Source organism: Cucurbita moschata, unplaced genomic scaffold (genome assembly GCF_002738365.1).
Source record: "Cucurbita moschata cultivar Rifu unplaced genomic scaffold, Cmos_1.0 Cmo_Scf00113, whole genome shotgun sequence".
NCBI lineage: Eukaryota > Viridiplantae > Streptophyta > Magnoliopsida > Cucurbitales > Cucurbitaceae > Cucurbita > Cucurbita moschata.
The window spans coordinates 173,349-199,105 of record NW_019268629.1 but is presented as its reverse complement, the minus strand read 5'-3'; the positions used below and the strand labels follow the sequence as shown (position 1 = coordinate 199,105).

The 25,757-nt window shown below is 38.8% G+C and overlaps 6 protein-coding genes and 1 long non-coding RNA gene across 8 annotated transcripts; 3 read left to right on the top strand and 4 right to left on the bottom strand.

The window, feature by feature from the left end:
* Positions 1-1,531: 1,531 nt before the first annotated feature.
* LOC111439881 (peroxidase 47) lies at positions 1,532-3,077 on the top strand. The gene is made up of 4 exons (XM_023077348.1): positions 1,532-1,821; positions 1,947-2,135; positions 2,284-2,446; positions 2,524-3,077. Exons 1-4 carry the CDS (start codon positions 1,591-1,593, stop codon positions 2,901-2,903), a joined length of 963 nt encoding a protein of 320 aa, XP_022933116.1. The 5' UTR covers positions 1,532-1,590; the 3' UTR covers positions 2,904-3,077.
* Positions 3,078-3,693: 616 nt separating this feature from the next.
* On the bottom strand, positions 3,694-5,481 carry LOC111439883 (extradiol ring-cleavage dioxygenase-like). Its single transcript, XM_023077350.1, has 3 exons — positions 5,108-5,481; positions 4,403-4,779; positions 3,694-4,041 (listed from the first exon to the last, which is right to left on the bottom strand). Exons 1-3 carry the CDS (start codon positions 5,342-5,344, stop codon positions 3,852-3,854), a joined length of 804 nt encoding a protein of 267 aa, XP_022933118.1. The 5' UTR covers positions 5,345-5,481; the 3' UTR covers positions 3,694-3,851.
* A 641-nt stretch (positions 5,482-6,122) lies between these two features.
* Positions 6,123-8,218, bottom strand: LOC111439884. Of its 2 annotated transcripts, none has more exons than XM_023077353.1 (3): positions 8,103-8,218; positions 7,238-7,600; positions 6,123-6,614 (listed from the first exon to the last, which is right to left on the bottom strand). In XM_023077353.1, the coding sequence occupies exons 2-3, from the start codon at positions 7,454-7,456 to the stop codon at positions 6,501-6,503; spliced, it is 333 nt and encodes a 110-aa protein (XP_022933121.1). In that variant the 5' UTR covers positions 7,457-7,600; positions 8,103-8,218; the 3' UTR covers positions 6,123-6,500. The 2 variants fall into 2 exon arrangements, with proteins under 2 accessions (XP_022933121.1, XP_022933120.1); XM_023077352.1 differs by having other exon boundaries at positions 7,238-7,626; positions 8,103-8,205.
* Positions 8,219-9,649: 1,431 nt separating this feature from the next.
* Positions 9,650-12,314, top strand: LOC111439882 (extradiol ring-cleavage dioxygenase-like). Its single transcript, XM_023077349.1, has 3 exons — positions 9,650-9,997; positions 11,123-11,499; positions 11,881-12,314. The coding sequence occupies exons 1-3, from the start codon at positions 9,761-9,763 to the stop codon at positions 12,089-12,091; spliced, it is 825 nt and encodes a 274-aa protein (XP_022933117.1). The 5' UTR covers positions 9,650-9,760; the 3' UTR covers positions 12,092-12,314.
* On the top strand, positions 10,798-11,102 carry LOC111439885. The gene is made up of 2 exons (XR_002709876.1): positions 10,798-10,832; positions 10,904-11,102. It is a non-coding gene; the product is annotated as an uncharacterized LOC111439885 (long non-coding RNA).
* A 784-nt stretch (positions 12,315-13,098) lies between the features above and the next one.
* On the bottom strand, positions 13,099-17,533 carry LOC111439879 (PHD finger protein At1g33420-like). Its single transcript, XM_023077346.1, has 5 exons — positions 17,155-17,533; positions 16,599-16,725; positions 16,198-16,413; positions 14,174-14,782; positions 13,099-14,085 (listed from the first exon to the last, which is right to left on the bottom strand). The coding sequence occupies exons 1-5, from the start codon at positions 17,516-17,518 to the stop codon at positions 13,308-13,310; spliced, it is 2,094 nt and encodes a 697-aa protein (XP_022933114.1). The 5' UTR covers positions 17,519-17,533; the 3' UTR covers positions 13,099-13,307.
* Positions 17,534-19,892: 2,359 nt separating this feature from the next.
* LOC111439880 (glucose-6-phosphate 1-dehydrogenase, chloroplastic-like) lies at positions 19,893-25,576 on the bottom strand. Its single transcript, XM_023077347.1, has 10 exons — positions 25,155-25,576; positions 24,467-24,651; positions 24,289-24,383; positions 23,918-24,032; positions 22,408-22,613; positions 22,188-22,337; positions 21,979-22,099; positions 20,694-20,923; positions 20,400-20,600; positions 19,893-20,327 (listed from the first exon to the last, which is right to left on the bottom strand). Exons 1-10 carry the CDS (start codon positions 25,378-25,380, stop codon positions 20,072-20,074), a joined length of 1,785 nt encoding a protein of 594 aa, XP_022933115.1. The 5' UTR covers positions 25,381-25,576; the 3' UTR covers positions 19,893-20,071.
* Between the last annotated feature and the right edge of the window lie 181 nt (positions 25,577-25,757).

Genomic DNA, 25,757 nt, shown 5'->3' with positions numbered 1-25,757 from the left:
TGGTTTGCTCCAATTCAATCAGTTTTTTGTATTTGAACATAGTTCAAACGAAACACGCTTAATTTTGAAGTTTCACTCGTATCGTAGAAGATGTAAGAGAATATCGGAACCATCCAATATCGAAAAAGTAATTGAACTGCCGAGGCACTAAGGGGAGAAAGACGTGTGAAAAGCACTAGAGCGTTGAAATTGAGGAACACAAATGGTTATAAAAATAATATAAGGAAGAATATGGAAGCCAGCCGTCCCACTCTCCCTTTTTGACTAATCCTTCATTTCCTTTTCTTTTCTTTTTCAAATGCGACACAGCTCTTTCTCCAACCATTATATGCACTTTTTTCACCTCTCCCACCTTCCATTATCTTAAATCCCCACCTTACTATCCTAACTACTCTCTTATACTTAGAGATCGAGGCCAGAATTACATCTAAATATGATTGACCCAGTTTTTTCTCGATATCATTGATATTTTCATAGATTCATAGGACGTTGGGCCTCGAAGGGGATAGATTATGAGATCTCACATCGATTGGAGAGAGGAACCAGTGTCATCGAGCACGCTGGACTCTAAAGGGGAGTGGATTGTGAGATCCCACATCCATTGAGAGGGGAACGAGTGTCAGCAAAGATGCTGAGCCCTGAAAGAGGTGGATTGTTAGATCCCACCTCGATTGGAGAGAGGAATGAGTGTCAGCAAGGACGCTGGACCCTGAATTTGAGTGGATTGTGAGATCACACATCGATTGGAGAGAGGAACAAGTATCAGCAAGGACGCTGGACCCTGAAGAAGAGTAGATTGCGAGATCCCACATCGACGGAAGAAAGGAACAAGTGTCAGCAAAGATGCTGAGCTCCGAAGGGGGTGGATTGTTAGATCCCACATCGATTGGAGAGAGGAATGAGTCTCAGACGCTGGACCCTCAAGGGGAGTGGATTGTGAGGTCCCACATCGATTGGAGAGAGAAACGAGTGTCAGCAAAGATGTTGAGCCCCGAAGGGGGTGGATTGTTAAATCCCACATCAATTAGAACGAGAAACGAGTGTCCAGCGAGAACGCTGGGCTTCGAAGAAGAGTGGATTATGAGATCCCACATCGATTGGAGAGGGAAACAAAACATCTTTTATAAAGGTATGAAAACCTCTCCTTAACAGATACGTTTTAACAACCTTGAGGGAAAGTCTAAAAAGGAAAGCTCGGATGGAACAATATCTACCAGCGATGGACTTGAGTCGTTAGGTAACGAGCTTCCTAGTGAATAATTTATGTTACGATCATGTGTATGTGCGTGGATATTGATTTCAAACACACAATTTAATAGATTTCAATTATTTATGTGAATTGGAATCCAGATTTGATTGAATTGTTGGTGTTAGGTTTAATAATCCAAACATGCAATGAACACATCAAAAAGCTGCATAGAAATCATTAATTATTTAATATCATGGCTTGTTTGAGTGGACAATGTGATGAACCCACTCTCCTCCTTCTCCTTCACTTCAAACTACACTCTCCATGTATAAATACACAAACTCCCACCACAACTCTTCTTTAACCATCTTTTATTCTCTTTCAACCTAGCTACTCGAGAAATGTCGTTGTTGATGTCAATGTCGATGTCGATGAACTTAGTTAGTATTATCGTGTTGGTGAGCGTTAGTGTAACATTTAGAGGCGTGAATGGATTGAGTATGGGATATTACTTGATGAGCTGCCCGTTTGTGGATCCGATTGTGAAGAACACGGTGAATCGAGCTCTTCAAAATGATCCCACTTTGGCTGCATCTCTCATACGAATGCATTTTCATGATTGTTTCGTTGAGGTAAATTAGACTTTAAACATACCATTTTTCCTCCATCTCGTGTTTTTTTTTTTTTTTGAAAAACGTAACAAACTACACATATTGATACAATAATCGAAAATATTGATGTCTTTCGATATGAATAGGGATGCGATGGATCAGTGTTGATTGATTCAACACGAGACAACAGAGCAGAAAAGGATTCTCCCGCCAATGAAAGCTTACGAGGTTACGAGGTTATTGATGACATTAAGGAACAATTAGAAAACCAATGTCCTGGTGTTGTTTCTTGCGCCGACATTGTCGCCATGGCTGCCAGAGATGCAGTCTTTTGGGTAATTTTTTAAAAAAATTCCCTCGATTCTAATTTATCTAATGAAAAATATAGTTTGGTGAATGGGTTTTGGATATAATTTTCTATTTCATTCTTAAATTTCAAAATATTACACTTTTATTCGAGCTTAATAACGAGTAACTTAACAGGCGGGAGGTCCATTTTATGACATACCGAAGGGAAGGAAGGACGGAACGAGATCTAGAATCGAAGACACCGCCAATTTGCCTTCGCCTTTCTTCAATGCATCTCAGCTTATTAATACCTTCGCCCGCCGTGGCTTTACAGCTCAGCAAATGGTCGCACTTTCGGGTAAACTTTAGACCATTTCTAACACCCAACATAAACCGTTAATTATATAACTCATCATAATTGACATGTGTGTTTAGGGGCGCATACATTAGGAGTGGCACGATGCGTATCATTCAAAGACAGACTGGACGGCACCGACACTCTTCTGAGTCCCAACTTTGGGAGAACACTGTCAAGAACATGCAGCAATGGCGACAATGCAATACAAACATTCGACGCCACGGCTGACAGCTTCGACAACGTCTATTACAACGCGCTGTCGAGAGGAGCCGGGGTTTTGTTTTCGGACCAGACGTTGTTCGCTAGCCCGCGTACGAGGGGCATTGTCAATGCCTACGCCATGAACCAAGCCCTGTTCTTCTTGGACTTCCAACAGGCCATCATCAAAATGGGTATGCTTGATGTAAAGGAAGGTCGTTGGGGCCAAGTCCGCCGCAACTGCCGTAGGGTTAATTGATTTAGATGTATTAGTTGTTAATAATAAGTAATGCAACACTCCCGTGTGGATGTCGGTGTTTTGTGTGCGTGCAAGTGTGTGATAACGATCATATTATAGTTATTTGTAATTAACTCTTGTTCACTAAAGTTCTCTCTCTTTTAGAACCGTGTTTGTAACAGCTCAAGTTCACTACTAAAAGATATTGTCCGCTTTAGTCTATTACGTACCGTCATCAGTCTCACGATTTTAAAACGCGTCTGTTAAAGAGAAGTTTCCACACTCTTATAAAGAATGTCTTGTACCCCTTTCCAACCGACGTGGGATCTCACAATCTACCCTCTTAGGGTCAGCGTCCTCGCTGGCACACCGTTCAATGTCTGATTCTAATATCATTTGTAACAGCCCAAAGCCACCGCTGGTAGATATTGTTCGTTTTGGCTCATTACGTATCGCTGTCAACCTCACGGGTTTAACGCGTCTACTAGAGAGAAGTTTCCATACCTTGTAAGGAATGTTTTATTCCCCTTTCCAATGATGTGGGATTTCATAATCCACTCCCTTAGGGACAGCGTCCTCGCTAGCGCACCATCTGTCGGGCTCTTATACCATTTGTAACAACCCAAACCCACCGCTAGTAGATATTGTCCGTTTTAGTCCGTTATGTATTGTCATCAGCCTCACGATTTTGAGACGTGTCTACTAGGGAGAGGTTTCTACATCTTTGTAAAGAATATTTTGTTTCTCTCTCCAACCAAAGTGGGATCTCGTAGTATGGTAGTGCTATTTCAAATCACTTTAACAATAAAAGTTCATACAACGTTGTAATAAACCAAAACCAAATTATATGGTTTGTCACAGAAATAAATAGGATCATTTTACAAACATACTCCATTATATTAAGAAAGATACAAGGCAACTAGAAGGGTTGGAGGTTTGTAATGTTGATGCGATTAGTGGGTTTAGGGTTTAAGAGGCTGTGAACTGGTAGGAGGCGTAGGACATGGTGCCAAGGTCCCAGCTATGGTGGACTAGCTTCGCTTTGGGGTGGCCTCCGGCTGCCCCGATCGCGACATGGAGCGGAAATAGGTGGTCAGGACTTGGATGTGCCTTTTCTGCATTTGGAGCCTTCTTTTTGTACTCGTTCACATCTTCGTATCTACCACACCAAATATTCTTCTAATTCTCAAACAAAAAATATTTATTTAAACTAAACAAGCAAAGAAGACGGGTTGAAGGTGTTAAGGATATTTAGTATTGAATTATAGTTTACTATATATATCATATTGATCTTTTATTATTGTAACGACCCGAGCCCAACCCCACCGCTAACACATATTGTCCTCTTTAAACTTTTCCTTTCAAGTTTCTCCTCAAGGCTTAAAAATGCAACTAACGAAATACCCTTTGTACGCTAGGGTATTTCGTTCTCCTCCCAACTAACGTGAGATATCACAATTATAGGCAAATATCTTTTATAATATCTTTCTATTAGATTATTTTCATGCAAGTGAAATTACCTTCCTTGAAGGAGAGCATGTTTAAGCCAATCGTCAAATTCAATGGCCCATGAGGCGTTGACAGAAGACCTGGCGTGGCGGTCGAGTGTCCTAAGGTTGTGCGTAGCACTTCCTGACCCAACAATGAGAACCCCTTCATCCTTAAGAGGGGCCAATGCCTTGCCCACGTTGTAATGGTGTGTCCCATTTAGGCGTGATTGTACTGAAAGTTGGCAAACTGGGATGTCTGCCTCTGGATACATGAACATCAGAGGAACCCATGCTCCATGATCCAGCCCTCGCCCTTTCTCCTCGTCCACCCGCTCGAACCCGGCCCCCATCAGAGCTTCCTTCACCCTCTTCGCCAACGCCGGAGCTCCTGGTGCTGGATATTTTAACTGTTTTTCATGTCATTTATGCATTCTTGTTATCAATATTGGAAAGTTTCTTTCAAAGAGTTCAAAACTTGAAATTATATAAATGCCTAAACTGTTGAGATTGTTGGGAGAGGTGTCCCACATCGGCTAATTAAGAAGTTGATCATATCATGAGTTTATAGGTAAGAAATACATCTCCATGAGTACGAGGTTTTTTGGGGAAACAAAAAACAAAGTCATGAGAGCTTATGCTCAAAGTGGACAATATCATACCATTGTGAAGAGTCGTGGTTCCTAACATACACTTGCTAGCAGGTCTAGTTTGAAGTTTAAAGGTTTTTATGTTTACCTCGTACATGGAGGAGGGGAAACCATAGAAGTCATAGATGGTATCATTGGGACCAGAAACGACGTTGACGGTGGGATAGGCGGTGTCGAAATGGGCAGAGACACAAAGAATGGCTTTGGGTGTTTGGGAAAAAACCTTGTCCTTCCATGATTTGAAGAAGTGCCTTGCCTTGATGCCATCGTCGATGGTTAGCGTTGGGGATCCATGGGATACATAGAAAGTGTCGTTGAAAGCCATCAGAAATAAGCTAGTAAGGTAAAGGCATGGAGTGCAGTGGGGAAGGGATTTATAGAGCTCAATGTGAGGCACAAGCACATGCCGTTGAATGCGTGGGAAATTAGTCCTCAAATAGTAATCCTTCCACAAACGTGAGATCGCTTTTTACTTCTGGTATAGGTGGGGAAGTAATTCAATTCTATCCCGCAATTATTGAACCACCACTAAATTTCTGCTGTAAGAGAACAGTTATAAATAGATTTGTTATCTATACAGAAATGTCTAAATCAATTAATAGAAATGAAAACATTTGACAGGTGACATTGGAGGTCTTCCATCTCCTTCAATAATATGTTACTTGGACCCAAAATGGGTTATTCTCGTATTTGTAGATAGAGTATGAAACCAAAGGCAATACCTATTTTTCAATTGTAATGCTTCATAAATGACTAAAACAGGCAGGTTAGATGCATGAGACAAAAGGCATGTGGTACCTTCCCGCGCAATTATACAATGGAAGGGAAGGAGCCCAAATCCATCCCCTTCTTTTTTTTTTTTTCCTTTGAAAATATGATACAAAGAGATTAGACTCTCGAATGAGACTAAGCAGTCATCGACTGTTCCAGCATTTCTAGTACCAACTAATTCATTAAGACAAAATATCTTACGATGTCCTGATGCACCCGTTCCTATGGCCTCATCATCTAAAGCTGACTTCCAATTACTCAGAAATTCTATATGGGGGGCTTGGATGATGAGCAAAATAATTGATCAAGAAGTTGGTCAAAGTGAAAATGACTAAACACATAACTTCAAACGGTTGGTTGATTATATTGCGACCAAAACACCTACAACTAAGATCCAACCAAGTCAAAGTGCTTCTTGATCAAAATTCAACGGCTCTTTTTCACGTTATTGAAGTACATATTATATGGAAATGAAACAAATAACTCACCAGATTGCTGTCAAACTCACCCTCAGAAGTTCTAATAAGAGGAAAGATAAAATCTTCGTAGCTGCCCTTTGCTTCTTCCAATGCACATAAAACTCAAGTATCAGATGGTAGAAGATCAACAATATTAAAGTTTGCTGGTACAGGGGCAGCTCATCGAAGTCATTATTCTTCTTTTCTTAGGAGGAACAAAGTAATTCTGCTTAATAAAACAACCACAGGGCGTCAAGGTTGATAAACCTCCGGAAGTTTAAGCCCCACACTTGCTGCAGACTTGCCCAATATCCGCTTCATTTCATCTGATCTATCAATAGCAATGTTGTACGAGAACAGCAAGTCCTGAACATACATAACCAATAAAAATTACAATGATTAACAAACATCAAATGAGGAAACGAAGCAGAAGTTCATTTATTCTTGATTCTGAGCTATAATGTGTCTTCTGCTAGAATTTGAATATCTCATTACTCCGAAATTGCAGATAGTAGAACGTAAGAAGCACCTAATTTCCCCATCAAATCTTGCATTGAAGATCTACAAATTGATTGATAAACCACCTAATGAAACAGTATCTATATTATACGTCGTACTTAGATTAATGAAAATTATGACTTAAGGCCATTAACAAGTCCTCATTTGTCAAATCCTCAATGGACTACAAATTAATCTACATTGTAAAAGAAAATTATAGTGAATGAATCACATAACCAAACAAAAGATTACTGAGGCCCCACTAGTCAACACTACTTCCACCTATAGCCAAAGGGTTGAATGTTTTTGAAATTCAAGCCAAGAAAAAAAATTGTTATTGAAATTCGACTAAGAATCTGAAGGTTCCCTTATAAGTTATATAAGACGAAATTCATTCTAAAGAAACTATGAAAAATACAACAATGGTTATCAAGGCCTAATTCTTTATTCGAACAAGAACAAAGTTTTAAATAGTGGAAGTGAAGTATTGCCTTTTGATGGTGCACGCTGTTAAGTAGAAATGTGTAATCGCGAGCAAGCTTGATTTTCTGTTGAACAGAATGGGGTTTCGAAAGTGTACTTTTTTCCCTGAACTTCTGAGCCACATAGTCCACAAAATGCTTCTTGTTCTCTTCCTTTCCAATATGTTTCTTTACAGCTTTGAGAAGCTGGCGGTAAACCTTAGCTACCTGCAAGGCTTCTGAATTCATTTCCAACTTAAAAAGTATTCAAGGGCCTCTTCTTGTCACTCAAAAAGTCCACGATTTCACTGTGTGCTCTGCCCAGAAAATATTGACTAATAACATAATAGATTTGAGAACTTTATGGCAATGGTGGCGGCAGATACAGTAGAGCTGTAATGAGATTTGAGAAGAAACACCTACGCAGTTAAAAATGGATCAATACAATAAATAAATATATAGTCACCAAAAATGAATTTCATTCGTAATTATATTGGCCGACTGAACAATATGATAACATATGACCGGTAACAGGACCATCTTGAATTAGTTTGGTTTAATTTGAAATGGCCAGTGAAATTAGCCAAACCGAACCTCCTTGATTCGAATAATCGATTTGATTTGGTCTCTGGAAATACGACGGTTGAGTGAAGATTTATTCAAGAACTTTATTGGCACTAAAAAAAAAAGAAAGAAAGGAAGCCCTGATTCTAAGAACGGAGTAAACAGACAGCACAAATGTAAGTACTTGAAGAAAAATTGGCAAATTTGTATCCAAAAATATACAAAGCCAAGAGAAAATCATCACAGGAAGTATGGAATAGAAAAATGCTAAATCAATGGTGCCAAATTAAGAAGAATCTGCAACTTTCAATCAAGAAGCGGCTACACTGACCTTGAAGAGAATGCAACCAGACTCGCGATTCGACCCTGAAGCCCTAATTCTGAGGAAATCCGATTCGAATGGTTTCGAATACACAAGCACGGATCCACTTCGAATATGAATGCAGGTCTTCTATTTATTTATTTGTTATTTTTTTTCGGAAAAAAAATACATCTTTAATTACTAATTTTAAGATTTCAAAATTTTATTGTTTTCATGGTAAAGGAATACATCTCCATTGAGACGAGACTTTCTTGAAAAATTCAAAGCAAAATCATGATAATCTATATTCAAACTGGACAATATTGTACCATTGTAGAAAGTCGTGATTCATTTCTATATAATTTGAAGAGTATATATTTGTTATTACTACCAATTTTCTAAAATAATTTTCTAAGGGTAGGGCTACCTCGTCCATGCCAACAACGATCCAAGTTTGGTCGGTTGATTTACTCGAGGGCAAGAGTCCTAATAATATGCGATTGTGACACATCCCATTTGTTAAATTCTCATGAGAGTTGAAGCTTCATGATGGAAAATCACTAGTCATCGTGCTCTCCTTACCTACATCAAAAGGAAAACTCTGGTACAAGTGGTTCGAGCTAATCGTTCATATGTCATGTGCATTATTTTTAGAGTAAATTTGAACTTTGGCAACCCTTCTACACCTCCATTTTTCATCCTCCCCAAGAATGCATAGCAGTTTAGCAAATAGATGATAGAACATGAGTTGAATGCCACAATCATTCATTATTGACTAAGTCTCCAAGTGGATGAAAGTTCATAGGGAAACTCAAGCACAACATTTTTTTTTACCGCTCGCAATTGTGTAGCACTCATTTTCACTTCCAACGCTAAGTGAGTCAAGCTAATTTGAATTTGCATCGCTACGGCCGAGCAACGTATGTTCAAACCTCTAATCTCATTTTGAAAAGAAGGTTTTAGAAAACAAGAGAATAGAAATTTTTGAAAGAGAGTTTGAAAGCATGATGGAAAAAAAGTTTGAAAGTCCTATATGACTATAAACAAAGAAAGAAACATCACAACTTAAATATTATATAATTTGTATAAGAAGTGTTAGAGGATTATTGAGAGTGAGTCTCACCTTGGTTAATTGAGTGGAAGATCCTGGGTTTTAAGAGAAGAATATTATCTCTATGGTATGTGGCCTTTTGGAGAAGCCCAAAACAAAGTCATGAGCACTTATGCTCAAAGTGGACAATATCTGAAGAATCCCAATTCCTAACAAACTTAACCATGTTGACAAAATCCTCAAACGTCGAACAAACAATTGTGAGGTGTAATCAAGATATGAGATATGATTCCACCATTAGTCACAACTCATCTGGGCATGCGGCCACGGCCATGCCCACGAACAACACGTTTTAGAAAAGCATGGTCCGTGACATATGACATACAACATTGAAACCGTGTATTAAAAATAGTTCTGTTTTTGCAAATAATTATTAAAAGTGTAATGTTTTAACCATTTTTTTTGAAAGAGCTCTGATTTGAATATACACGTAAATATGTGCTTGTTGTACCTAACGTCGAGAACCTCCCCCACCTACCCCCGACCTCCGCCTCAAACATAGCCATCATTTTGGTGTAGTTGACCCTAAAATTTCGATCAAATTCAGAGTCAATAGAATCCGATCGCGCATTATTCGATGGCTTTGAACGACACTTTTTACCTCTCCCATGGCTCTCCGATGCTCAGCATCGACGATAGCATAAAAGCGAGGCAGTTCTTCAAATCTTGGAAGAACGAGGTCGTTGCGGTAAAACCCAAAGCCATTCTCTGCATTTCTGCCCATTACGACACCACTTTCCCCACTGTCAATGTCGTCTCAGGTCCTAATGATACCATCTACGACTTCTATGGCTTCCCCTCCTCCATGTACAAGGTAATGGAATGTACTCTTTTCATTTCTGGCTTTAGGGTCATTTCTTTTATGATGTTTCTCGGTGGCCCTTGTTTTTCTGGAATTATCAATGATTGTTTGGATTTAGCATCCTTTCTTTTCCATTTTTGAATTCAATAACATGAGGTGTTGGAGAATCCTGAATGGGATTTTGTGCTCTGAATTTTGTATTTAGGATATGGAAATGGTTCCATTTATCAAGTTGCTTCTCATTCCTGGTTAACATAGTTTGTTTATGTTTTAACCTTTGAACTTCACCTTTCAAAAATATATAATTAATGATGTAATTGCTGTGATTCCACCTCGATTGGAGAGAGGAACGAGGCTAGTGAGGATGCTCGGCTCTGAAGGGGGTGGATTGTGAGATCCCACGTCGGTTGGGGAGGGGAACAAAACATTCTTTGTAAGGGTGTGGAAACCTCTCCCTAGCAGAAGCGTTTTAAAAATTTTGAGGAGAAACCTGAAAGGGAAAGTTTAAAGAGAACAATATTTGCTAGCGGTAGGTTTGGACCGTTACAAATGGTATTAGAGCTAGACACCAGGTGCCAGCGAGGCTGAACCCCGAAGGGGGGTGGACATGAGGCGATATGCCGGCAAGAACTCTGGGCCCGAAGAGGGTGGATTGAGGGGTCCCACATCGACTGGAGAAGAGAACGAGTGCCAGCGAAGACGCTGGGCCTCGAAGGGGGTGAATTGTGAGATCCCACGTCGGTTGGCGAGGGGAACAAAAGCATTCTTTGTAAAGGTGTGGAAACCTCTCCCTAGCACACATGTTTTAAAAACCTTGAAAGGGGGAACAAAAACATTCTTTAGAAAGGTGTGGAAATCTCTCCTTAACACATACCTTTTAACAACCTTGAAAAGGGAACAAAAACATTCTTTATAAAGGTGTGGAAACCTCTTCCTAGCACACACACGTTTTAAAAACCTTGAAAGGAGGAAAAGTCTAAAGAGGACAATATCTAGTAGAGTTGGACAATGGGAATTCCATTCAATTCAAATGTAGAAAATGAGGTTTAAACAAGCACCTTCTCTGTCACCACCCCTGTTTGGCTTTGGTTCAGCATAGATGTATGCCATAACATGTTTAGAATGACTTGAAAACAGATTAAATATCCAGCACCCGGAGCTCCAGAGCTGGCAAAGAGGGTGAAGGAGGCTCTGATAAGGGCCGGGTTCGAGCGGGTCGACGAGGAGCGAGGGCGGGGGCTGGACCATGGAGCATGGGTTCCTCTAATGTTCATGTATCCAGAGGCAGACATACCAGTTTGCCAACTTTCAGTGCAATCACACCTAAATGGGACACATCATTACAACTTGGGCAAAGCATTGGCTCCTCTTAAGGATGAAGGAGTTCTAATAATTGGGTCAGGAAGTGCCACACACAACCTTAGGACTCTCAACCGCAGTGGTAAGCCTTCAGCCACTGCCCCATGGGCTCTTGAGTTTGATACTTGGCTTAAAGATGCTCTTCTTCAAGGAAGGTATGTTCATAAATTTGAGTGTTTGTACCTTGATTATGTGCCTAACTTTTTAGATGCTTTTATGGTTTAGTCTAACCATCTTTTCAGTTTGATTTTAAGTTTCTTTGTGTAATGGCCCAAGCCCACCGTTAGTAAATATTATTCTTTGTAGGTATTCCCTTTTGGGCTTCCCTTCAAAGTTTTTAAAATGCCTCTGCCACAAAGAGGTTTCCACGCCTTTATAAAGAATGATTAGTTCTTCTCCTCAACCGATTCATATGAAACTTTTGACGAGACTTTTGAATTTAGTTTTGAAGAGACATTCATTTCACTTTCTTGAAGAAAAAATGTTTTGTTTCTTTTTCTTAACGGGGAATCAGAATAAAAATGTTTTATGGATAGATACGACGATGTGAACGAGTACGAGAAGAAGGCTCCACATGCAAAAATGGCACATCCGAGTCCCGACCACTTTTACCCACTCCATGTTGCGATCGGGGCAGCAGGAGGCGACCCGAAAACCAAGCTAATCCATCATAGCTGGGACCATGGCACCATGTCCTATGCCTCCTACCAATTCACAGCCTCTTCCCCCTCCCACCAGTCACACTAACATTACAACAAACCTCCAAATCTCTATTGTTTATAGGCTGCAAATGTTTGTGTTGTGTGCCCGTTCAAATGTAAAACATGATGTTGTGTTTAAAATTGTCGTGTTTATCTCTGTTGGAGATACCATATGATTTGGTTTGCTTGTACTTGTGCGACAGAGCAGCTTATGAACTCTTGTACTGTATAATTAACAATACAATAATGATATTGTGTTTTTTTAAGGATGTTTGGGACATTCTTGAAAATAGTATGTTTATGATGTTTTTCCAATGTTTATTCTCTTAGTTTAAAATCTTGTATCTACAAGGTTTAAAATACTTCTGAATTGATGGAGGTGGTGAATTTGTTCATCATTACCTAACATTCTATTTCGTCGGGGCTAAAACTCCACAATGTACTATAAGAGGATGCGACTAGTTGTCAATTCTTCCTACTCGAGTTATATGCTATCAAAGTCGTTGGCTACTCGCTTTTAGCTTATAACATTGCTTTCTTTAAAACATTTTTAACGTATTTTCTCGCTTACGTTTTCTAAAACATTTCTATCAAATATGACCCGCAACTCAAGCATACATCGATATTGTTCACGAAGTGCGAATTTTACATGAATTATTTGTTCATTGGCTTAGAACAAGTGCCCTATAATCGTTATCCCGCTGTTGTAAGTCAAGTTCATTAAAAAGATAATAAAAATGTAGTATTGTGAGTATAAAAATACTTAGCAAGCAACCTAATCCTAATGTCCATACCCATCCAAAATCTTATTCAATTTTTATAATGAATATCATCATCTATCTGTTCCCATAACTAAATACCATGTTTCTATCTCTGTTATTAGCTTAAACAATCTTATCTCGTGTTTCTAAGATTTTTCAATCTCATATTCTCATCATCTAGCTCTACTGTTCATCTATCGTCGTCGTTCAACGTATTCGATTCTAGGAAAATTCTATCCTAAGACATAATCATAATTCGATTCGACTCAATTCGACGATGATCCCACAAACATTTCTTAAGAAACAAGTTAGCGAGTTTCATTTCAACTCATCATCCTTTTTCCTATGAACATGTACAAGAATAACAAAACGAGGAAACAAATGTAATCAGAGATTTTGGCCTAACTTCAGCTGTACACATTCACAAGGCCCCAACAAAAACAGAACTGAAACCAAAACTATATACACAAAATACAGTTCCCAACTAACATAACCTCTACTCTACACTGTATCCGCCTCCGTTTCCCCATTGCTATTCATTGCAACAATGGAGCTTCTGCATTTATAACATACAAATTTCCCTGGGACCGTGTCGGAGTCTCGAATCCCCGAGCATCTTGTATGTTGCCAAACCCCACACAAGTCGCAGGCTAGCATTCTCTCCCCGTCGTCATCCTTGGCTCCACAACTACATTCAACTGTCCACCTTTCTACCCCCCTCTCCATTCGAAACCTGTTCAGCGCGATCTTCACTTGGCATCTTCCTCTAACACGCACCGACTCGGTTTGTCCGAACAACAGCTTGACCTGGGTGGAATCATCTACACCCCCATGGTCGACTATCTCTTCTACTTGAAACCTTCTGAACATCAAATATACATCTTGGAAAGCTTTTGATGCTTCTAGCTTCAGGTCAGACATGGTAGCATTAGATGGAAGTACAACTAGCTCTGGAGGGGGCCTTGAGGAATTGTCTTTTGAGTCGTCCACAACTTCGACCTCGCACAAGAGACATAGTGAGAAAGGATTCAACTTAGTCGACAGCTTCTCGGGCTTATAATCTTTTACAAACTGCTTGCAGTCTATGAGCTTCACAGCCGAGCTCACTGCTGCTGCCCTTCTTGGCTGGGGCCCATAGTTCACCATAGAATGTGGATGAAGCATGGCATTGTACAAAAACCTCAAGTCCAACAGAAGATTCTCTTCAGATGGGTTGCTAGAGATGGATGATTCAGTACAATCAGTAGCGGTATTCAATGAAACACGGCCGGGTTCGAGCCTGCATAACAACAAATCAGACCACACATTATGAACAAAGCCTTGCTACAAGTGTACAAAACAATAATATGAACAAGCAATTCATTTACCTGTATTCGAAAGCACCTGATAGAGGATTGCGTTGAGCATTGACAACAATCCCATCAGATGATATTTTTCCTCCAAGATTCTTAAGGCAATAATCAAGCAGTTCAGGTGGGCCTGCTTTGCACACAGCACCACGAAGGGTGCGCCAAGTGACCCAATTCGACCCAGATACAGCATGCAGCACTTTCAGCATTGCTTCTTCGACACGTGTAATGTCGCTTCTTGTCCACGAGCACAAGACCCTTGATGGCTGCTTCTCATCCGTTACATCATTAATGGATGTTGATGACTTGCGAACATTATGAATCAAGCTCATCAGAAACCTAAAGAGATCTCTTACGTTTACAAGTTTGCGCTCTGACAAAGACTGATAATACAAAATTATGTCCTGCAGATGAGAACGGGGCTTACGTCCTTGAGATGTAAAGATTGACAAAGGGAGGGTGGAGAGGGTTTCAACAGCCATTTTGTAGGCATCAGGAGTCACAGCAAAACTACCAGCACCAAATTCATAACCCCAATCGCCATACCACGGATGACCTTTGGTGACGGCGTGAAGCAGCCGGTACCCAACCCCATACTTCTTGGACACATCCATCACGCTCACCTTTCTACTCAAAGACAGAATACAAAAATTCAATAAACCCATTACTTTCACCATTTACAGCACAGACAGAGAGCATTCGCTCAATGTTTCATAAAGAGAAACAGAACACAACCAACCATTGACAACAATGTGTAGACTATGAAAAGAAGAAAAAACAGGATTAATATAAATAAATGCAAAGATAAGGGAAAGACTGAAAATCACAACTCATATATAAAAGGCCCCAGATTGTTACAAATGTCATTAAGAGGATAAGCAGCAAAATGTTGACAATAAACACCACAGAGAAGCTTTAATTTTGATAAATTCATTCCGATCCATCCAATCAAGAGACTTGTTTCAAAAACTCATAGATTCCTGTCCAACAAAAAATCTGAGAGTAGCTTTGGAAGGCATAACAACTAAGCTTTTGTGGGAAGAGCTAGCCCCAAAAAGAACTTAGAGAATATTAGATCTGGAATCCTCCCCAAGGATCCAACACATAATGAAGAGAATAGGGCACTGGGGTTGAATTTTTTTAAGAGACAATGGAGTACAGATACCACCGAAAAATACAGGGTACAACACTTATTATTGACCTTAGATAAAATACTCAAATATAGGCACACACCAACGTCAATAGAATAGCATTGTGAGATTCAACATCCATTGGATAGGGGAACGAAACATTTTTTGTAAGGGTGTGGAAACGTCTCCCTAGTAGACGCGTTTTAAAACCTTGAGGGGAAGATTGGAAGGGAAAGCTCAAAGAGAGCAATATCTGCTAGCAATGGACTTGGGTTGTTACATGCATCTTCCCAATTTCATTCGTAACCATGCACTTGGAATAAAACATAATTAAAATAAAACAGATGTTCCACTTTATGATCATGCATTGTGTGTGAGTACCTAAAGGAAAATTATATTAAATAAGGAAAGCTTTTCTTTCCTTTGATTACGATGGAAAGAGTGTTGAAATGCCCTCCCAGAGCATAAAATTACAAACTTGTAGGTTTCACTCGAGCAGTTTGCTTTATCCATCATGCATAGTTCGTTATATTAACACAAGTTTCCATTTCAACATAATAAATCAAACCAAGCTTACTTCACCATGTGTTTTCCAATAATAGTTCATAAGGTAGCAAACAAAAATATTTGCAGATTAATTGTGACAACCCAAGCTCACCGCTAGCAGATATTGTCCTCTTTGGACTTTCCCTTTCAGGCTTTCTCTCAAGGTTTTCAAAACGTGTCTGCTAGGGACGAAGCTTCCACACCTTTACAAAGAATGCTTCGTTCTCCTCCCAAACCGACGTGGGATTTCATGTTAATAAATGCAAGAGGCTAGATGTATATACTTCAATTGACAATGTGATGTGAACTGAAACAAGCTATAATAAACACATTTTCAAAAGGATTCACTGTAGGGGGTTGCCTTACCTTACTCCAAGCATTTTACAAAATCGATCCCAAAAATTCATGATATGGCATCCAGATAAGTGGCTTGAGCCACCCTCTCTTCCATTGACCCTGAGTAGGTGGCCATAACCATTGGAGTGAACCACAGCATGTAAGAGATGGGTATTGTTCTCCAACTGCTGGTACACCCAATCTTCTACATCATCTGCACTCGTTACATGGTTGCACGACTTGCATCTACACATCCAAATATAATAAGAAACTCTTCAAAATCGTGAGAAAAACAACTGCAAAAATCATATCTAATCCCAAAAGCAATCACACAAACCCATTGAGCTAAAAGGAAGAACAAAGGTACAAATTAAAGGAAAATCTGGATTGTTGAGTCCAGAAGGGAAAAGGGGTGTGGTAAATGAGCTCACTTGGACTCGGAGAGATGCAAGACGTCTCCACAGCACATACATGGCTTATGATAACCTCCAATGGAGCTTCCATTAGCCTTTATTATGAAATGGTACCGTTTGGCGCACACAGGATGTGCACTCCACCCTAATCAATGCCATACAATTCCAAACAATTCATATCAATCATCAAACAAAAACACCCTCTTCTGCCTTCTTCTACAGATAACCCATAAGAACATCATCATAATCCTAAACTTACAAATCAAAACATCAAAACGTATAAAATAAATCGATATTCGAAGTGTTTCAAACAAAAAAGAACAAATAATTTTGTCAGATTTCCAAAAGAAATTAAGAAAATGGTCCAAAAGCGAAGCCCCAAAAGAACAAAAATAATATCCAATTATCTTTTATTCCGCCACGTGTAACACATCCAACGGCCGTCTCAACAAGGGCCCCACAGAAAGAAAAAATCTCGTAGATATCGCCATCAGTCAAATTCTCAAACATCACATCGCGAGATTTTCAGAGAGAGAGAGAGAGATCGGCGAATCGGTGTAAGGAGGAGACTCACCAACAACACGGCACTGGTCGCAGTAGAGGGATCTGGATCTGGCGACGTCTTCCTCGACGATATCGAGATAAACAAGGGCAGGTTGAGAGTCGAGGCCGTGGAGGCCGAGGTCGCCGACGCGGAAGAGGATCTGCCAGGTGAGAAGGTGAGGGAACAAGGAAGAGGGCGGGGGGAGGAGGGCGTGCTTGGAGAGGAAGGTGCGGACGTTGTTCCGGAAGGGGCCGGTGAAGAGATGGTCGTGGTCGGAATCATGGGCGGCGACGGCGGCGGACATGGAGGAAGAAGAAGGGAAGGAGAGGAAGTCGAAGAGATCAGCCGTGACACGTCTCTTCATTCTCTTGTGGGGACGGGCGTTAACGACCATAGCTGGAAGGCGGAAGAGAGAAAGAGACGGCGGAGATTAGAGTTAGAGAGAGAAATCGGGGGAGGGAGATGGAGAGATAGCGGTTCAGGGTTTTTTCTGTCCCCTACGGTTTGGTTTTTTTCTTTGGTTTTAGTGAATTCTGAACCGAAGAAAAGAGAAGAGAGTCGGTTTAATTAAAGAGAGAGAGAAGTGGTTTTTAATGATAAAGAGAGAGAAACGGAGGATTTAAACAAAAATAAATAAATTATTAAATATTTTCGTATTTGTAAATTTATTTATTTATTTATATATTTTTTTAATTTAAAGGTATAAATGTTTTTATTAAAATTAAAAGATATGATTAAATTATAATATATCAAACATAAAATTATGTATTAAATTTGTATTAAATGTCATTATGAATGATATAAAAGTATGTATTCGAATTAAAAAAAAAATTGTATTAAAATGTTACTTTTATTATGAAATTAGGAAATGTTATTTTGAGAAGGAATAAACTATTTGTAGTAAATTTGTCCAATAATAAATATTTGATTATTCATGAAAAATATTTTTGGCTAATTACCAAAAATCTATACAAATATATACAAATTCTTTTTATATAAATATGTCCTAAAATATTACCCCATTGTTTATTTAATTATTTTTAATTCGGATGAAAACAAAATAGGAAAAATTAAAATAGACAAAAAAAAAAAAAAAAAAATTAAAACAGAAATATTCTATACTAACCTGCCGTCTATGAAATTAAATATAATTACCCTATGCATGTATCATGGTCTTTAAAGTTGTGATGCGGTCGTTAACCATGCAAGAGTGTCTTGCATTTACCTAGAAAATAAAAGTAGCATGTGATTTCAGTATTTTACAAAATATCTAGTAAGTCACTTACTCTTGGGGTTAGATACAAACACATGCAATTATGAATGAGACATATAATTTAAAACTGTATTCCTTAAGTGACTATCCTAGTGGGTTATTTGATGTGTATTTCCTATTTTACACACGACCTATACGTGCGATTATGAACTCACCAGTCGGTTCGCGCACCTCCTGGACTCCTTTCCTGGTTGGGCTAGCATTCTCTGGTGTTATTGCCGAACACTCGGAAGGAGTAGTAACCGTCGTAAGATTATGATAAACACAATGATCATTTTTCTTCTCATAACGTACGCATCCGTACTTATCGTAAAGAGGATAATTCCCGATGTATGTAAATATACAATGATACATGAGATCCCAACATTTTCCAATTTATGAAATCATATAAAAACAATCTCTTCCATTTCCCTTCCTATCATATCATTTTTTTATAACATAACTTTTAAAACATATATCAGGGTTGTATATCATATCAAAACATATTTACCATCATATAGTCATATCATGCACATAACATGTCCTTCAACATACCATATCATATCATCAATATCATAACATGTATCATATCATCAACATATCATATCATAGACATATTGCTTACACATATCAAACATATGACACGTGCATAACCACAATGCACATGTCATAATATAGAACAAAAACTTCTAATTATACTGATAGGACAACCACTTGGTTGATCTAGGGCTCTAGGCTGAAACTACTACGACCCTTTAATACTAGCTTAACGCTATTCTCTGAAATTTAATTCTTTCCCAAGGAGTTCCACCATTATAAACCTAATAATTTAAACTAATTTAACATAATTTTGCATAAAATAATTTAAACTAGACTCCAAAAAATTTAAAGTAAAAGTAATCATACTAATCTTAAAAGACTTCTGAAAAGTTGAAACTAGTAGAAAAAGGATAATTTTGCATAAAATAATTTAAACTAACTCTAAAAAAATTTAAAATAAAAGTAATCATACTAATCTTAAACACTTCTGAAAAGTTGAAACTAGTAGAAAAAGGTTGGAGTGTTACACTCAAGTCGAATCAGCGAAAATGCTAGCTTTGATGTATTCTTTGACTGACTTCGAATCGTTCAAGATGATAAGAGAGAAAATGTATTCTTTGACTGACTTCGAATCGTTCAAGTTAGATGATAAGAGGGACCTCCCTTTCATAGTGGGCCAACCCCCACTTAACTCAATTTAAAAAAAAAAAAATACTAGAAAACAAACACAATTTTAAAAAAATACTTGAAAACAAACACAATTTTAAAAAATGGAATATTTATCAAACGAGACCCTAAGACACATTCTTTCATCTCAAACTAAGAGGTCAAACGTTTGAATCCCTCGTTCTCACATATTAACACCCAAGATCAAAGGTACAAGCGCTCGTGTTGTGCTAAAATTGCAATCGAGAAAAAGGTGAAAACAAAAACGGGACTAAAACGATCACTCTTTCCAAGTAAAATACAACTTTGGTAGTAGAAGTCAACATAGGCATAGGCATTTTATTACTGCAAATTCATTCCCTTAATTGAATTGAAGCCTTAATCCACTGTGAGCTAAGCACAATTGTACACATAATCTATCATTTTGCTGAGAAATATGAACTACTAACCCATGGCCATACCAATTGTACATCGAGATGCCCTACGTACCTAAGGCTCACGGTCCTCACCCAGATCTCCCCATCTTACGTTGTACTTCGCAGCTAAGTAGTGAGCCCCGACCGGCCCCCTGCTGCCGTAGGGATAAAGCTCTGGTGCGATCTTTTTCTCTTCGAGTTCCTTCAACAATGGAGTGAACAACGACCACGCAGCATCGAGCTCATCGCTTCTGATGAACAACCTTCGCTCCCCTTCAACAGCGTCTAAAAGCAACCTCTCATATGCATCTGGTATCTCGCTCGGGTACCTTCACATGATCATTCAATTGTCAACGAAATCGGAAACCTAAAACATAAAGCAACCCCATCCTCTACCGTACCTAGATCGATACAGCAAGTTGAGATCACTACGATCTAATCGCATCCCGAGACCAGGAACTTTATTGTTGATCTTCAAATAAATAGCCTCGTCGGGTTGAACACGCAAGACGAGCTCGTTAGTAGCTTTGTCCAAATCTGTTCCAAAGCTCCTCTTGTACAAGTTACCTGGGACATGTCTGAACTGAACCCTGATCTCTGCTCTGGAGATATCATAACAAACGTGTGAGGTTATTCAAATTTAAATTACCATAATGTGCTCAAAATGCTACTAAAACAATCAATGAAATAACAACCTCCTTGTATGTAGAGCCTTTCCAGCTTTCATCAAGAATGGCACCCCGTCCCATCTCGCGTTATCGACGAAAATAGCGGCTGCTGCAAACGTCGGAGTGATGCTATCGTTGGGAACAGTTGGGTCATCTGTATAAGCAGGGTACGATTTCCCACCCTTGCTGTGCCCTTTGTATTGCCCAACAACTACATCTTCGAGTTGCAGGGGTCTCATGGACTTCAGGACCTTAACCTGAATCACAATGATATTAGCTAATCGTCATTACAAGTGACCATACCGTCAAGCGCTAAGGAATCTTTCTACTAAATATTTACGAGGTTGACAGTGATATGTAACAGGCCAAAGCAAATAATATTTGCTAGCGATGGGTTTGAGCTATTATAAATGGTATCAGAGCTAGACAATGAACGGTGTGCTAGCAAGGACGTTGGGCACCCAACAGGGGTGGATTGTGAGATCCCACATTGATTAGAGAGAACGAAACATTCCTTACAAGGGTGTGAAAACCTCTTTTTAGTAGACGTGTTTTAAAAACCGTGAGGTTGACGACGATACGTAATAGGCCAAAGCGGGCAATATCTAGTACGGGTGGGTTTGAGCTGTTACAATGGTATTAGAGCTAGACACCGAGCACTGTGGGCCCCAAGGAGGTGGATTGTGAGATCCCATATTGGTTGGAATGGAGAACAAAATATTCCTTACAAGGGTTTGGAAACCTTTTCCTAGTAGACACGTTTTAAAAACCGTGAGGTTGACGACGATACATAACGGGCTAGCATACAATATCTACCAACAGTTGGCTTGGGCTGTTACAAATGGTATCAGAGCTAGACACCGAACAGTGTGCCAGCGGGGACATGTTGAACCCTAAAGAGGTGGATTGTGAGATCCCATATTGGTTGGAGAGGAGAACGAAATATTCCTTACAAGGGTTTGGAAACCTCTTCCTAGTAGACACGTTTCAAAAACCGTGAGGCTGACAGAGATACGTAACATGCCAAAGCGCACAATATCTACTAACAGTTGGCTTGGGCTGTTACAAATGGTATCAGAGCCAGCCACCGGACGGTGTGAGGCACTAGTCAGAGTAGGGTCTTTAAGTTTGTGTTCAATATAACCACAAAGTTTGAAATTAACGGACTTACGAAAATTCAGAGACCTATTAAACATTTTTACCATCCAAAATCATATCGACACGAACTAAAAGGAGCAATTAAACCAATATCAAAACTATGCTCTTCTACATGTTACAGGGCATCAAAAGCATAAGAGAACTAATTGGGTACCTTTTCATTCCTGATGTCCTCCGCATCTAAACTAACAGGCGTCTCCATAGCAAATAGAGCCAAAATTTGAAGGAGATGGTTTTGCATTATATCTCGTATGATTCCATAGTTATCAAAGTACCTGGAAAAAGAACAAAGCACAGTTGACTAACCTTGTCGACCCTAATATCCTTTCTCGAACTGCAATATCAGAAGGATGTGACACTCACCCGCCACGCCCCTCGGTTCCAAAGTCCTCCGAAAATATCAGTTGAACATTGCGGATATAGCTCCTCGACCAAAGAGGCTCAAAAACAAGATTGGAGAATCGAAGAACCGACAGATTCTCTACGAGCTCCTTGCCCAAATAATGATCGATCCTATAAAAATTATCATAAGAGTCAGTTTCTTTCTTTAGATCTGGCATTCGATTCGTGTAAGAGGTTTCACCTAAATATTTGGTCTTCTGTGAGATATTTCTTTAAGCTTCTCGTTAGCTCACCCGAAGAATCTGAGTCACGGCCAAATGGCTTTTCGACAATGACTCTAGTCCAACCACTTTCTGAAGATGCCCGTTGGCTAGCACACTTGACAACGTCGACAAATATGTTTGGAGGAATTGATAAATAAAATAACCTATTTGAAACTTTTCCATCCTGTAATGAAGAAATTTATTATAACAAGATCCAAAACATAGAACAAATTGTTTCAATCAAATTGCTGTGATGCACATGAATATGTAGACGTCCGAAAGAGGAAGAGTCTAATTTCGCTCACGACAACCAACAAATCCATATTGCTCTTGAAAAGCCAAAGTTCCAACATATCCTCGACTTCCGCATATGTGAGAGTATAATCAAATAACTGTGGCCAAGAGCGCCCGTGCCGACGTACATGCTAGTTAACTAGTTCTATTTATCAAACTTCCTAACAGTGCAACATTTGGCATTAGAAACCTTAAGGGATAATCTAATTTCATTTCAAACGACTGAATCACTACAAATAAATAACTCAATAGTAACAACTAAGGCCTCGTTTGATAATCATTTTGACTTTTAGTTTTTGGTTTTTGAACATTAAGCTTCTAAATTACACGACTACAACCCGTAAATTACACTAATAGAAAATAAAAAACGAAGGATCAGTTTGAAAACCATTTAGTTTTTTTGTTTTAAGCTTCTGAAAATTAAGTTTATAAACACTACTTCGACCGACCCATAAACTTCTATGTTTTTTTATCCACTTTTGTTTTCAAAATCTGTCATCCCGACAGGTTTTGAAAACAAAAAAAAAATAAAAGTTGTTTTCGTTTTTAAAATTCGAATAGGAACGAAAGTGTTTCCTTAACAAACGTAAAAACATAATTAGGGAATTGAAAAAAAAACAAACATAAATTTCAAAAATAGAAGCTAAAAAACCCTTATTAAAACAAGGTTGAAATTGTTATCAAACGAGGCTTAAGATTTCTCATTTCCACCTCAGTGCCAATTAACCAACGTGACCAAACGAGAGACCAGTACACAACTGTAACGGTCCAGATCCACCGCTAGCAGATATTGTCCTCTTTGGGCTTTCCCTTTCGAGCTTCCCCTCAAGGTTTTAAAACGCGTCTGCTAGGGGAAGGTTTCCACACTCTTATAAAGGGTGTTTTGTTTTCCTCCCCAACCAATGTGGGACATCACAACAACTTAGAGATAATGCAACAAAGACGAGAAATCAAAGCCAGTACAACAGTCATGCTTGAACTGCTCAAGAATAAGTGAATCTATCTGGAGTTATAATAAGTTGGTAAAACGATTAAAGAACACCGAATCAATAGCATAAACCCACCCCTCGGTTTAGAAGGAGCTTTCTATAGCATTTTATACTCGTATATTTTTGAGTGCTGTTAATGACTACCAATAATGGTTTACTATTCTATAGAATCTTACTTATCTAGCATCGGGAGGCCGAAAATTACCTCTTTTTCTTTCAACTTTCTGTCCAACTCAGCAAAATCTTCCTCGGAACTATACTGACCAGAATGGTAAAAGCATCTTTTTAAAAACTCATCCATCTTGTCCTCACAGTTTGCCCTGTGATCCATGTTGCTTATCAATATATGCAAACAGAAGCAAAAGTTCGTAATCATAAATGTTCGCAATACCTACAGTCCCGTTTAATTTCCGGTTCTTAGTTTTTATAAATTAAGCTTATAAACATTACTTTCACCTCGGAGTTTCTTAGTTTTGTCATCTACTTTCTAAAAAAGTTTTCAAAATCCAACCCAAGTTATAAAAACAAACAAACAAACAAACAAACAAAATCGTTATCAAACAAGATCTACAATACCTCTTATCAATTCTGCAAGTCAAAGTTTTACTAATCATAGTTCGGAGTTGCTCATCGGTCATACTAGTTCGAGCATACCCTAACACAGTAAAATCCTGAAAACGAGAAAGAAAACAAAGGAATTAGTCAGCTTTGCAGACTACGAAATCGAAGGCAGAGTTGTGGTATGAGATAATACCTCTGGTAGACAATCCTCATAATAAAGAGCAAAAAGTGCAGGGAAAATCTTCTTTTTTGCCAGGTCCCCTGAAGCTCCAACAACAGTTATACTGAGTGTAGATTGAACTTTTCCCGAATCCAAAACAGATTTTTCTTCCTCTTGAAGTGCAATTTGTTCATTGAAAAGAGAACTTCCAGGACTACCTAAGTTCATATCCCACTCAAGTTTAAGCATACATTGGAAGCAAATGAACTGAAATATTTCAAATAATGCATCAAAACATTAAGGAAGGGAGCTTTCACAAATTGTCATTTCATTCTTTTCCAGATACCAGAATCAATGAGCACTTAAGAATGAGAATTTATATGAACGCATCAAGAGTATCCTAGTCAGTAAAAGTAAGGCCCCTTAATAATCATTTGACTTCTTATTTTAAATTTTTGAAAATTAAACTCGTTATCTCACCATTTCTATACAATAGTCAAATCTTTAAAAACTATTTTCTTTCTGAAGTTTTCAAAAATGCTTGAATTTTGAACACATAAGTCAAAAGTAGATAACAAATTAAAAAAAATAATGTAGAAATAGTGTTTAGAAACTTAATTTTCAAAACCCAAAGACCTATAAAAACAAATAGTTATAAGAATTCTAGAAACAGGGCATTGAACCAGACCAGAAAATAAAGATTATACCAAAAATTACGCACCATCTGGTAAAAAAACTGCATTCAAGGGATGCCCATTTGATGACTTAAGCTGAAGATGGCCACTAACGCAATTTCTTACAGAAATCTGAGAGACCCAGGAGGGGAAATGTGTTCTTCTTGGGGAGGAAACAAATCCTCTGGGTAAGATCGTTCCGTTATTGAGAGAAGATGGGACAAAGGCAGCGGCAGGTGAAGAAGGGGTCCTGAACTGACAATCCATGAACATGGGATGGCAGATTGAGCAGTAGAAGGACAATAAGGAATTAAGAATCGGTTCTTATGGTGGATTTGAAGTGGATATATATAGTGCCGGGAAGAAACTGGAGGCGCCCAAATCTCTGAAGCTATCAAATGCGACCAGATGCAAAGGTGAATTGAGGATGACCTTTAGAGTTATCGAAGAGGCCGATGGAATGATAAAGGGACAAATTGGTTTGGCGACATGACGGCAATTCCGAGGGCACGTAGGATGGATTGTTCTTCCGGATTCAGGTTGGGCCTTCTTGGGCCGATCAACTGGGAGAGGGTTGGTCAGAGTCCAATTGCGATATATATATATATATATATATATATATATATATATATATATATATATATATATAT

What these genes read in the sequence shown, in the direction of transcription:
- LOC111439881 (XM_023077348.1), top strand. Translation starts at nt 1,591, where the DNA reads ATGTCGTTGTTGATGTCAATGTCGATGTCGATGAACTTAGTTAGTATT. An exon ending in TTCATGATTGTTTCGTTGAG is followed by an intron (nt 1,822 to 1,946) that starts GTAAATTAGACT and finishes CGATATGAATAG; the next exon opens with GGATGCGATGGATCAGTGTT. An exon ending in GCAAATGGTCGCACTTTCGG is followed by an intron (nt 2,447 to 2,523) that starts GTAAACTTTAGA and finishes ATGTGTGTTTAG; the next exon opens with GGGCGCATACATTAGGAGTG.
- LOC111439883 (XM_023077350.1), bottom strand. Translation starts at nt 5,344, where the DNA reads ATGGCTTTCAACGACACTTTCTATGTATCCCATGGATCCCCAACGCTA. An exon ending in TCCCCTCCTCCATGTACGAG is followed by an intron (nt 4,780 to 5,107) that starts GTAAACATAAAA and finishes CATGAAAAACAG; the next exon opens with TTAAAATATCCAGCACCAGG. An exon ending in CATGCTCTCCTTCAAGGAAG is followed by an intron (nt 4,042 to 4,402) that starts GTAATTTCACTT and finishes TTGGTGTGGTAG; the next exon opens with ATACGAAGATGTGAACGAGT.
- LOC111439884 (XM_023077353.1), bottom strand. Translation starts at nt 7,456, where the DNA reads ATGAATTCAGAAGCCTTGCAGGTAGCTAAGGTTTACCGCCAGCTTCTC. An exon ending in ACAGCGTGCACCATCAAAAG is followed by an intron (nt 6,615 to 7,237) that starts GCAATACTTCAC and finishes ATGTATGTTCAG; the next exon opens with GACTTGCTGTTCTCGTACAA.
- LOC111439882 (XM_023077349.1), top strand. Translation starts at nt 9,761, where the DNA reads ATGGCTTTGAACGACACTTTTTACCTCTCCCATGGCTCTCCGATGCTC. An exon ending in TCCCCTCCTCCATGTACAAG is followed by an intron (nt 9,998 to 11,122) that starts GTAATGGAATGT and finishes ACTTGAAAACAG; the next exon opens with ATTAAATATCCAGCACCCGG. An exon ending in GATGCTCTTCTTCAAGGAAG is followed by an intron (nt 11,500 to 11,880) that starts GTATGTTCATAA and finishes TTTTATGGATAG; the next exon opens with ATACGACGATGTGAACGAGT.
- LOC111439879 (XM_023077346.1), bottom strand. Translation starts at nt 17,518, where the DNA reads ATGGTCGTTAACGCCCGTCCCCACAAGAGAATGAAGAGACGTGTCACG. An exon ending in TTGCATCTCTCCGAGTCCAA is followed by an intron (nt 16,414 to 16,598) that starts GTGAGCTCATTT and finishes TTGGATGTGTAG; the next exon opens with ATGCAAGTCGTGCAACCATG. An exon ending in TCAGGTGCTTTCGAATACAG is followed by an intron (nt 14,086 to 14,173) that starts GTAAATGAATTG and finishes GTTGTTATGCAG; the next exon opens with GCTCGAACCCGGCCGTGTTT.
- LOC111439880 (XM_023077347.1), bottom strand. Translation starts at nt 25,380, where the DNA reads ATGTTCATGGATTGTCAGTTCAGGACCCCTTCTTCACCTGCCGCTGCC. An exon ending in GAAAGTTGAAAGAAAAAGAG is followed by an intron (nt 22,614 to 23,917) that starts GTAATTTTCGGC and finishes TCTTCATTACAG; the next exon opens with GATGGAAAAGTTTCAAATAG. An exon ending in AAGGCTCTACATACAAGGAG is followed by an intron (nt 20,601 to 20,693) that starts GTTGTTATTTCA and finishes TGATATCTCCAG; the next exon opens with AGCAGAGATCAGGGTTCAGT.